Source organism: Anomaloglossus baeobatrachus, chromosome 1 (assembly GCF_048569485.1).
Source record: "Anomaloglossus baeobatrachus isolate aAnoBae1 chromosome 1, aAnoBae1.hap1, whole genome shotgun sequence".
NCBI classification, from domain to species: domain Eukaryota; kingdom Metazoa; phylum Chordata; class Amphibia; order Anura; family Aromobatidae; genus Anomaloglossus; species Anomaloglossus baeobatrachus.
This window is the reverse complement of record NC_134353.1, coordinates 325,464,972-325,477,556: the sequence shown is the minus strand read 5'-3', so window position 1 is coordinate 325,477,556 and position 12,585 is coordinate 325,464,972. Positions and strand designations below refer to the sequence as shown.

At 43.9% G+C, this 12,585-nt stretch overlaps 1 protein-coding gene across 4 annotated transcripts in view; it reads left to right on the top strand.

Annotated features, from left to right (window-relative positions):
• The window catches only part of PTPN13 (protein tyrosine phosphatase non-receptor type 13), a 427,557-nt gene that overhangs the window by 253,023 nt on the left and 161,949 nt on the right, over positions 1-12,585 (top strand). For all 4 annotated transcript variants that reach the window (XM_075351805.1, XM_075351812.1, XM_075351792.1 and 1 more), the window contains exon 10: positions 8,334-8,553. In XM_075351805.1, coding sequence (XP_075207920.1) covers positions 8,334-8,553 — 220 coding nt within the window. The remainder of the gene's footprint in view (positions 1-8,333; positions 8,554-12,585) is intronic.

Here is a 12,585-nt window from a genome sequence, read left to right as displayed (position 1 = left end):
CCATCGTTATCCGTAATTATCCTTAAAGTGGAACTATCACTTTTTTTATATCTATTTGTTACACCCCTTATATTTATTAATTTACTTTATATTACTCACTTATATAGTGCCATTAATTCCACAGCACTTTACAGACGCCATCATATTACATGTCCTTCAGTTTGGTTGGGTTCGGGTGCTGAGATCCCACAAGTTACTCAATAGAAGTGCACAGCTCAGCAGGCACATGCATGTGCTGAGTAATGTACTGACCTATAAACTTTATATTCTGGATATCCTTGATTAATGGTGACACACTAAAAATTACCATTATTGAGAGCATGATGAGAAAATATAAATACTTTTGCTTATTTCACTTACTATACAGAGTATTGGAGTATTTTGTTCTGCAGTCTGTGATGATCTTCTAATAGAAATACTTATCATATCCTTAAAAATGTACTTTTCCAAACCACTGAATGGTTGAGGATTTGTAAAGTTGTGATATCTAAATGGACCTAACTAACGGTGGATATAGGGCAGTCATTGCGAACCTTTTACAGGCCGAGGGCCCAAACTGTAGCCCTAAACCCAATTTTTTTTCCGAAGTGCCAACCAATCCTATTATGTAAATAATTGATTTTAATCTTACCTTTGAAGTCTTCTCTTCAGCAGGGGGCATCACGCTCATGCATACTTACCACACATTGAAGCTGAGCCCTTTCCAGCCCTTTCCAGACACAGCAGTTGGATTGATCTTTCTGGAAAAAATTGCAGCCTATTAGACAGAGATTTTAGCACGGAATGCAATCAGATTTCACCCTGTAATCCACATCTACATTTCAAAGTCTGAACATCTTGAAATCCCATAAAGACGTACGAGTTGCTACCCTCCACTTTTATTGTGTAGTTATGTCCACTTTCCTGGGCCACTTCTTGGTAAACATGTCCCCCATCCTGATATATATTTCCTACATTTTGGTATATTTGTCCCCATCATGGCCCCATCCTGGTAAATATACCTCATCCTGGTAAATGTCCCCCATTCTGGCATGTTCCCCCATGCTGGTAAATATACCCCATCCTGACATATTGCTCATCCTTGTAAATGTTCCCCCATCCCGGCATGTACCCCCATCCTGGTAAATGTCCACCTTCCTGGCATGTTCCCCTTCCTGGTAAATGTTCCCCATCCTGGTAAATGTTCCCCATCCTGGTAAATGTTCCCCTTCCTGGTAAATGTACCCTATCGTGGCATGTTTCCTCCATCCTGGCATGCATGTTTCCTCCATCCTGGCATGTATGTTTTCCCCATCCTGGCATGCATGTTTTCCCCATCCTGGCATGTATGTTTCCTCTATCCTGGTATGTATATTTTCCCCTCCCTGCCATGCATGTTTCCCCCCATTCTGCCATGCATGTTTCCCCATCCTTGCACGCATTGTTCCCCATCTTGGCATGTTTGATTACCCATGCTGGCATGTATGCTTCCTCCATCCTGGCATGTATGTTTTCCCCATCCTGGCATGCATGTTTCCACCATCTTGGCATGCATGTTTCCTCCATCCTGGCATGCATGTTTTCCCCATGCTGGTATGCATGTTTCCTCCCCATGCTGGTATGCATGTTTCCCCCCCATGCTGGCATGCATGTTTTCCCCATGCTGGCATGCATGTTTCCCCCTTATGCTGGCATGCATGTTTCCCCCCATGCTGGCATGCATGTTTTCCCCCCATGCTGGCATGCATGCCCCCCATGCTGGCATGTATGTTCCCCCCATGCTGACATGCATGTTTCCCCCCCATGCTGGCATGCATGTTCTCCCCCCCCATGCTGGCATGTGTGTTCTCCCTCCTCCCCATGCTGGCATGTGTGTTCTCCCCCCATGCTGGCATGTGTGTTCTCCCCCCATGCTGGCATGTGTGTTCTCCCCCCATGCTGGCATGCATGTTTCCTCCTATGCTGGCATGTATGTTTCACCCCTATGCTGGCATGTATGTTTCCCCCCCCATGCTGGCATGCATGTTTCCCCCTATGCTGGCATGTACGTTTCACCCCTATGCTGGCATGTATGTTTCCCCCCCCATGCTGGCATGTATTTTTCCCCCCCCATGCTGGCATGTATGTTTCCCCCCCCACATGTTGGCATGTATGTTCCCCCTCCCATGCTGGCATGTGTGTTCTCCCCCCCCCCCATGCAGGCATGTATGTTTCCCCCCCATGCTGGCATGTATGTTCCCCCCCCCCATGCTGGCCTGTATGTTTCCCCCCCATGCTGGCATGTGTGTTCTCCCCCCCCCCATGCAGGCATGTATGTTTTCCACATGCTGGCACTGGCCCCCTCATCCCCACCTTGGCACAGCCGCACACAAGTTATTAAAAAAAAAAACACAAACACAACTCACCTTCCAGCCTCCGCTCCACCGCTGCGCGCCGCTGGGCCTTCAGGTTCCCATGCGGCCAGAAGACGTCATTACGCCGGCGCCGCTCACTGACACTCCTCCGTCTCCTAGGCAACAGACCTGCTGCCTGGGAGAGGAGGAGTATCAGAGCGAGGAGAAATGTCTCCTCCGCTCCAACACAGCTTTGAACTGCCACCGCGCCAGCAGATCAAAGCAGCAGGATGAGGACACAGCGCGCGTGCCAGCAGAATGGGCTCTGCGTGCCCCTGGTGGCACGTGTGCCATAGGTTCGCCATCACTGATATAGGGGATACAGGTTTGTCAGTCTGCAGTCACATAGAGTAATTGCAGACCTTTCATTTCAACCAGGACAACCTTCTTAAATCAAACTTTTCTGTTTTAAATTATTTTTTGCCCTTTTTTAGATATTGATTAAATTAAATTAGAAATCTTATAATTTTTACACTTCATCAACTGGATATAGAGGTCTTATTTGTCATTGTAACATCTCCCCAGCCTTGGATGACAAGAAAACTGCTGTAATATCTCTTCCTGGAAAGAAAGGAAGTATGAGTCTAAAAAGCCTTAGTAACCAGTGCAAAAAATAGTAATTTTTGTTTTTTAATAAAGATCTTGAAAAAAAGTTCACAAAATGTTTTTAAAAACACAAATATAACAGAAACACCTGACAAACAATAGGTCATTTTCTGAAGACACATTCCCTTTAAAGTGTGAAAAGTTGTTTACAGTCAAAGTATACTTACCAACAGTTTTGTAGAGTCTATAAGAACGCTGAAATCTTCTGTTTGGAATAGGGAAACGGAATTTTTATTACTCCAGTTTTAAATGGGTTGTCCAGGACTTTTAGATTGATGGTCCTTCTTTAAGATTGGTTATCAATATCTGATTAGTAGGGGTGCGACACCTGTGCTCCGAGCTGCCAGCAAGATGCGCTTAGTTGCGGAGCTAGCTCCCTTCAACTGTATAGTAGTCAAGGTCATGTACTACACATCTGCCCCTAGTTAAATGTTGAGGTGATAGATGTTCAGTACTTGGTAGTAGCTACTATTTAGTTGACGTAGCTGTGTAATTCTGCTCTGCAGCTGTGCACATCCAGCTGCCAGCACCATGTACAACTGATTGGCAGGTGTCATACCACCACCCATCTACTACTATTGATGACCTATACTAAGGATAGGCCATCAATTGTTAGACAGCCCTTTCAAGAGCAGCATGGTGGATGAGTGGTCAGAATTGGTGCTTTGCATTGAGTGTGTATGTCTGGGGTCCCTCATTTACTGCCGCTCTCCAAAATAACATACCGATAAGAAAGGTTTGATAGTCTTTTAACTGCTTCACATTTCTAAATATGTGAATTGGTTACAAGAAGTGATTGTTCCATTCTTGATGCATACAAATTCCCCCAAAAAGGTTGCTGGTGATGAAGCCGCTGCTAAAAATGAGCAAAAATATACAAAACAAGAACGTTCAAGAATAACATCACCAGCATTTTCCTGAAGCATCTTCCGTTAGCAAAACCCTCCGGATGAGTCTGAAAGACACCGTGGGCACGTATCCTTGCTATGGCAAGAGTTTTTTAGCCCTCAATAAAAATGTAAATTCCATAGTCTTCCTCTTTGCAAAAGGCTTGTTATTGGCATAGAGCCTTCTCACATTCATAAATAAATTGCATTTGATGTCTGTGACCCAAATTATCTACTAACACTTAGTTTGGAATCCTTTCATTCTTTCTTTGCAATTTATAATATCAAGTAAAGTAATGATTAAGTTCCTCACTCATTTCCAACTTAGCTACTTGATTATAGTCGGGATTGGCAAAAAGTAAGAAAGTTGCAGCTGGAATATTGTAAGAAGAATATGAAGACGCCAGCTGGAGCAAGCAAATGTGTACAGTAAAGAGAGGCGAGATTTCAGCTCAGAGCATTGTCAGGGCAAGAGCACAGGGAAATTTAATGGCAACTTGGGTTTGGTGTAAATAGGACCAAGATTATACATCCTTACGTAGTGCTCTAAACTACTCATTTCTGCAGCTGGGCGGAAAGGGCTTTGCAATGTTAAGTTTTCTGTACATTGGATAAGTAAACGGATAGAGATGTTCTGTCAGGTCACCAACGTTTCCTATTTAACGACTTTGCGACTACATTCATTTACAGCAAAGTTTGGAGCAGGCTCAGGAGCTAAGCCTGCACCATAACAGGCAATTGCTGGCTGTGTTACACAGTCGCCATCTGTCTGTAATTGCAGCGATTGAAAATTGCTCTGATTTGTTACAGTTGATCCATTTAAATGCCACTGTCAATCACTGACCGCCGCAGTTAAATCATGAGATGACTGATCTGCTCACTTCAGCTCCCATCGACCCCCTACCGTATGATCAAGTTGTCATGGCAGCCTGGAGAATATAAATAGCCCCAACGGTTGTCACCATTGTCAGAGAACGTTATTTTAGCTATACACTGCAATAAAGTTGGATTGTAGTATATAGCATAAGCAATCAGATCATTGCTGGTTCAAATCCCCTAAGGGGATTAAAAATATATAAAGTAACAAAAAAAGTATCAAAACCGCATGCATTATGATATGGTTTTGATGCGTTTTTTTGCCAAGAGGTGCAGATTTAGTATGAAAAATATGGTGAATAAATTTCAGCACCAAATCTGCATCTCTTGGCAAAAAAAATGAACAAAAATGGTTTTGACGCTGTTTCAGTGCGGTTCTCTGCCAGGAAGAGCAAAAATTGGTGCTGAAATCTGTTGCAGACATTCAGTACCAAATGTGCACCTCTTGGTAGAAAACTGCAGTTTTCAGCCAGGAAATGCAGGTCTGTGAGGTAACTGAGTTTAATGAGATGTTTATTGGATGTGGCATCCCTGGGCAGCTGCAGGCTGCTATTTATAGGCTGGGAGGGTACAATAAACATGGATCCTCCCCAGCCTGAGAATACCAGCCTCTTGCTGTCTGCTTTATCATGGCTGGGTATCAAAATTAGGGGGACCGCATGGCGATTTTGAACATTATTTATTGAATTATTATTATTAATAATAATAATAATAAAAAAAAAAGCCACATGAGGTCCCTCTTATTTTGATACCCAGCCAAGATAAGCGCATGGCTAGGGACTGCAGCCTGTAGCCATATGCTTTATCTTTGTTGGGTATTATAATATGGGGGATCCTACTCCAATTTTTTTATTTCTTCACCAATATAAACACACACACAGCGTCTGTGATTGGTAGCAGTCAGGCACGCTGTCACACAGGGTGGAGGGGTGTCTCACTGCAACCAGAGACGCGGGGACTCCCTGGGGGGAAGGGGGTGCGGGGAAGCAGGGAACATGCATGTGGGATAATGAGCGATAATGAGACTTGATAAGTATAACGCGTTCGCTCTAATTCCCCTATCCCTTCTACCACCATTTTAAATTATATTAAACAAGGAGGACAAAGAAGAAAATGGCACTGAAGTTATGCAAAAATATATTGTTTATTGGAAAGTATTAATTATCAAAAATATTTATTCTTGAGTAGAAAACAGTCAAAAGGTTTTTTGCAAAAAAAAAATAATAAAAAAGTAAATATGCTGCTGTGGTGGGCAGCGGTGCAACCGCACACCGGACCATCCAAGGAGGTAGGAAAAATAACGTACAGAGAAGTAATAAGGTTGAAAGTAAGAGACCGTGTCAGAACTTTTTTGTCTACCCTTTGGCATTCCCTGTTTACACAGGTTTATGCATCTGGGCTGTATTTATTGTTTACTCTTTTTTGCTGCTGTGGTCGACACCGGTGTTTCTGCTTGCCGCATCACCTTTCCATCTCTCTTGAGCTATTTCCTTTCTTTAGTAGCTTTCCCCCCTTAACAACGGAGAGTTATTTTGTGACTTTTTGGTAGGTTGCATAGTTAGTGATTCTTGATCTTGCCTCTTGACCCATGACTACATACATTTTACTAGTGTTGATTTATTACACTTCATGTGGTTTGGTCATGATATAAGTCGTACTGCAGCCCTACCTCTGTGACCCACGACTATACACATTTTATTAGTGTTGATTATATACAACTCATGTGGTTTGGTCATGATACCAGTTGTTTTGCAGCCTTACCTCTGTGACCCACGGCTATTATACACCCTATAGCCATAGGGTCCGCTTTTTTCAGTGGTGAGCTGCAAACACATTGACCTTTGGCCCTATCCTTGTTACCTATGACCACCTTGTAGCCATTTAGCTCTACACCCTAATACTCCCTTGGGGGGCCTTTTAAACTCTTTTATTTGTTGGTAATCTCACCTCTTTGACCCACGACTAGTTCATTGATCTTCCCTATATGATCTTCAGTGCCATTTTCTTCTTTGTCCTCCTTGTTTAATATGTTTCGGTTTGAAGTTGGCATCCCTCCTGTGGGAACCCATGGAGTGTTTCCCCCAGAGTATTGAGTATTTAGCCATGTATTTTTTGTTTACACCATTTTGAATTGCAGGATTCCAGTCCTCATAAACTTATATGTGGACCGGCGTCCGGGCAGATATCCGAGATCAATTCCAGGCTGGAATCGGTTTGTTGTTTGTTTTTTTTAAACTCGGTTGGACCTGCCTATTCCAGGTATCTGTGGGTCTGCCGATCACTACTTGTGACGTAACTTTGGACTTCCTGCCAGTCAGAAGGTACAGACACAAGATGGCACCTCGGAACTGAGGCGGTGACAAAAAAAGGATGAAAATGCCGGCGGGGGCAGGGGACTTACCATAGATTTAAAGCAGTGCTCCAGCACTGAAAAAAAACAGCCTGATTAGTGCTTTAGAGTCAGAGGCTTTAAAAGGGGAGTTCTGTCTTCATGGGCTACTGAGCTCACTGTTCGGCTGCCAATCTATTGATATGACGTCAGTGCTGATACCAGACACCAGAAGCAATGCTAAAGGCTCTGTGTTGGACCCAGGAGTGTGAGTAAAGAGTGCAGACAGAAACTAATATTTTCTGAAAGAGAGCAAAATAATTTGGGGAAAGAGCCTCTGATTCCAATGATGCATGATATCTTTCTGGATGCAGATGTTGTGGCACAATCAGAGTTCTTACATGTAGCTAACCCTGTATTTGTATCTAACCCTGCCCACACCACAGCTTTTTGTGTACCATGTCCATTGACACTAAGCTGTTTATCGATGGTGGGGGCGTGGACAGACCACGTGCACTGTAGGCCTGGCAGTGATTATCTCCTGGTGATAAAAACCTTCATTGTATGGAAACATAAGCACATCGCTTAATAAGTGAAACATCCCTGAAATATGTCAATTCACTGTGTTTCAGTTTAACAAATCAGGATTGTAGCGTTTTGAAAGCAGCATATTTCCGCTGCGTCCAAATTCTGCATTGTACAGTACCAGTACAATGGATGGGATTTGTAGAAATCCCATGTCTACTGTACTTTTTTCAACAGCGTAAACCGACCTGCGGAGCAGCTTCCCGAGTCGCAGCATGTCAGTTTATGCTTGCAGAGACACGAGTATTTTCAATAGGGAGAACACCGCGAAAGTCACCACCACCCAGATCACTGATTGTGAGCATGGACCGCTGATTTCTCGGAGAACAGTCACGTCTCTGCAGAAGGGAGCCTTATAGTGATATTATTACAATAGTATGTGATATGCATGTATGTAATCCTGCTTAGATAATACAAAATGCCAGGACTTTAATATTGATGCCCTAACCTTAGGGTAGGTATCAAAATTAGATCAGTGAATCAAGTTCTACTCCCAAAACCCCCAACAATCAGTTAATTAAAGGGGGCTATGGTGCATCAATAGCTGGAACACCTCTATACATTATCTTGTGGCCATAAATGTTACTGCAGCTCATTGATTCTGGTTAATAATGTTTCTAAAGTAAACTAGAATGAGCATATGATATGCTAAAGTATGTCACCATTTTACCATTACAGTCCGAAGTATGAAACTCCTCCAGAAAGAGGCGATATCAATCAAGAAATGCGCAAACGACAAGAGGAAGATATGATTCAAATGAAGGCCAAAATGGCTTTTAAACAGTCTAGACTAAACTTGTATGCAGGGGACCTTCCTCGAGCATCTATGTTGGACATCACACGGGATCCTATACGAGAAATTGCAATGGAAACAACTATGACACAAAGAAAATTAAGGGTACTGATTGATTTAAGAATTCATTTTGTAATAGCATGTGATTTATGACAGCCTATTTTATGTAAATTTGTGGCTTGGCCTGGAATAATAATTTGACAGTAGTTTTCTTTAATGGAACCAATTTTTTTATTGTAACCTGCTGCCTGATTTGACCTGTTTAATTTATCATCCTTTTCCCCCCTAGAACAGTGAATTTTTAAAGTGGCACACTATCAACCCCACCCATCTGCATACCACCCATTATAATATTCATGTCTACCTTAGATATTATGTGTTGAGATTAATTGTTGCAGTTTTCCATCTAATATATAAAGCTGAGTGTATATATCTATGTGTGTGTGTGTGTGTGTGTATTTCCGCTAAAGGAATCCGCACCGTCGCATTTACAATCACAAAGTTTTGCATAGCCACCTCATTTGACTCAGGGAACGTCATAGATAGGTTTTGAGGGGAAATTTTAACCCCTCACTTGACAATTATTTGCCCACAAAACCTGCTTACATTAAAGTCAATTGAGCTGGGACAGGTTATTAATAGGGGCTCTGATTGGTTTCTATAGGCAACAAAGGACATTCTTAGCAAAAGAGTACTGTTCCACTTGCGATTTTCATGTGCGAGTGCAATCCGATAAAACATCGGATTGCACTCACTCCAGTGCAAAACTATGGGGCAGCGTCCATCTGCGATTGAATTTTCATGCCACAGCGACATGCGCAATGAATTGCAGCATGCTGCGTTTGGCAACGAGTAACGCCTATGGAAGCATGTGAAACATCTCACTGCACTTACATGTCATGCGACTGCAGTGCGATGTACGCAGAGACAGACAGCGGAGGGGATGGGGAGAAAGTGTTCCCTCCCTGTTCTCCGCAGCTGTGATACAATCGCAAGAACACATCACAGTCGCATGACCCTCGGCTGACGCTCGCAGCAAAGGGTCATTAGCATATCGCTCTCCGATGTTCTCGCATCAGAAGCTATATACAAGTGGAACAGTTCCCTTAGACAGCTTATGTGTCAGTTAATATGATTTTGGTCGAGAGAGAGCCAAACAGACAGACAAAGAGACAGAGAGAAACAATGAGATATAGAGACAGAAAGAGAAAGGCAGACAGGGAGAGAGACAGACAGAGATAAACAGAGAGACTGATAGAAAGAGATGGATAGAGAGACAGCGACAGACACACAGAGAGACAGACTGACAGAGCGAAAGAGAGAGACAGAGAGAAAGCAAGAAACCGAGAAACCGAGAGAGACAGAAACAGACAGAGTGAGAGAGGGAGACAGAGAAAAAAACAGAGAGGCAGACAAAGAGAGAGAGACAGATGGATAGAGAGACAGACAGTCAAAGAGAGACAGAGAGCGAGAGACAGGCTGACAGGGAGAGAGAGGCAGAGACATATAGAGAGAGAGATAGATGGATAGAGAGACAGACAGACCAAGAACGACAGAGACAGGCTGATAGGGAGAGAGAGACAGAAGCAGTGAAAGAGAGACAGACAGAGAGAAACAGATAGAGAGAGAAACAGAGAGAGGCAGACAGGGTTAGAGACATATAGAAAGAGAGAGAGAGACAGACAGAGACATAGAGAGAGAGAGAGAGAGACAGACAGACAGGAAAAGAGACAGACAGGAAAAGAGACAGACAGGGAGAGAGACAGACAGGGAGAGAGACAGACAGGGAGAGAGACAGACACAGACGTAGAGGGAGACACAGACGTAGAGGGAGACACAGACGTAGAGGGAGACACAGACGTAGAGGGAGACACAGACGTAGAGGGAGACAGACGTAGAGGGAGACAGACGTAGAGGGAGACACAGACGTAGAGGGAGACAGACAGAGTGGAGAGAGGCAGAGAGACACTTGGTTACTATCTTGGGCAACACCGGGTACTACAGCTAGTTTATCATAAAGTAAATATTGCAGATGTCTTCATTTGTGTGTACATTCATAATTACCCGCAGCATTTAATGGTGTACTGACGTCTTCTAAATAAAGAGACTCGTCATTGTTTCTGTAGTGTGGGAACTTGCTCAAGAAGACAGAGCCGAGATTGGCAGCGTTTAAGAATAGGAAGTTGAACGGATGAGTAGTTGTGGTTTATATGAAGTGTGTAGGTTAGATGTCTTATTTGATGGAAAAAGTCTAATAATTATATAATTTATGGCCCATGTAAAAAGGCAGCCGTATTTACCAAAACCAAGACACAATATTAATACAGGATGCAGCAGACCCCATGATGAGAGTTGAGGCAACACAGTTGCTAAATACTATAAAACAACCACTCACACACCTACCATTCATGGCAGGGGTGGTTGTTTAATATTATAAATGTGCACAGATAAGGCCTCAGTCACACAGATACATGTAGTGCATAGTGTCTGACTTACAGCCTCTTACCATGTTCCCCAAAAATAAGACGGGCTTATATTTTCTGCTTTGAAAAATGCACTAGGGCTTATTTTCAGGGGGTGTCTAATATTTAAACCCTTGATGCCTGCATTATTAGTGCCTGAGGATTACTCCACAATCCTCGGTATCTCTCCTGAACTGACAGTGACAGTTGCATAGAAATACACAATGTCACTCTCAGATCAGGAGAGATACTGTGGATTGTAAAGGCCCCGTCACACTAAGCAACATCGCTGCTAGCGAACAACTTTTGTGACGTTGCTAGCGATGTTGCTGTGTGTGACATCCAGCAACAACCTGGCCCCTGCTGTGAGGTCGTTGGTTGTTGCTGAATGTCCTGGGCCATTTTTTAGTTGTTGCTGTCCCGCTGTGAAGCGCACATCGCTGTGTGTGACAGCGAGACAGCAACAATTAAATGTGCAGGCAGCAGGAGCCGGCTTCTGCGGAGGCTGGTAACCAATGTAAACATCGGGTAACCAAGAAGCCCTGTCCTTGGTTACCCGATATTTACCTTTGTTACCAGCCTCCGCCGCTCTCACTGTCAGTGCCGGCTCCTGCTCTGTGCACATGTAGCTGCAGGACACATCGGGTTAATTAACCCGATGTGTGCTGTAGCTAGGAGAGCAGGGAGCCAGCGCTAAGCATTGTGCGCTGCTCCCTGCTCTGTGCACATTTAGCTGCAGGACACATTGGGTAATTAACCCGATGTGTGCTGTAGCTAGGAGAGCAGGGAGTCAGCACTAAGCATTGTGCACTGCTCCCTGCTCTGTGCACATTTAGCTGCAGCACACATCGGGTAATTAACCCTATGTGTGCTGTAACTAGTAGAGCAGGGAGCCAGCGCTCAGTGTGCGCTGCTCCCTGCTCTCTGCACGTGTAGCTCCGTGCGCTGGTAACCAAGGTAAATATCGGGTTGGTTACCCGATATTTACCTTAGTTACCAAGCGCAGAATCTTCCACGCGGCGCTGGGGGCTGGTCACTGGTTGCTGGTGAGCTCACCAGCAACTCGTGTAGCGACGCTCCAGCGATCCCTGCCAGGTCAGGTTGCTGGTGGGATCGCTGGAGCGTCGCAGTGTGACATCTCACCAGCAACCTCCTAGCAACTTACCAGCGATCCCTATCGTTGTTGGGATCCCTGGTAAGTTGCTTAGTGTGACTGGACCTTAAGGTAAGCAGGCATGGCGTGTAGGTGCCCTTGCAGGGTTCAGAGGGGTGGGAGGGGAAGAGGGTGAATATAAAATCATTTGATTGGCTAGGGATTTGAGCAATACAAGAGAATAGGGCTATATAAGCCCTATTTCAGCATACTGTAACTTTGTAAGCAACTAGGACTTATTTTAGGAGTAGGGCTTATATTTCAAACCTACGCCATAAAAACTAAAAAACCCTGCTAAGGCATATTTTTGGGTAAACACTATAGTGACACCCATATTATTAAATCAGGCAGGCTGCCCAGCACCTCACTAGGACAGCCACCCCAAGTTCCCTCAACTGACGCTAAAAGACCTTGCTTTTGCTGCCCCTTGCAAAAGATAAAAAAGGTGCAGCAAAAAAGGTGGAAAACATACAAAGATGTGGCTTTTTTGTGCTTTTATTCGATATTTTTTCATTATTATAC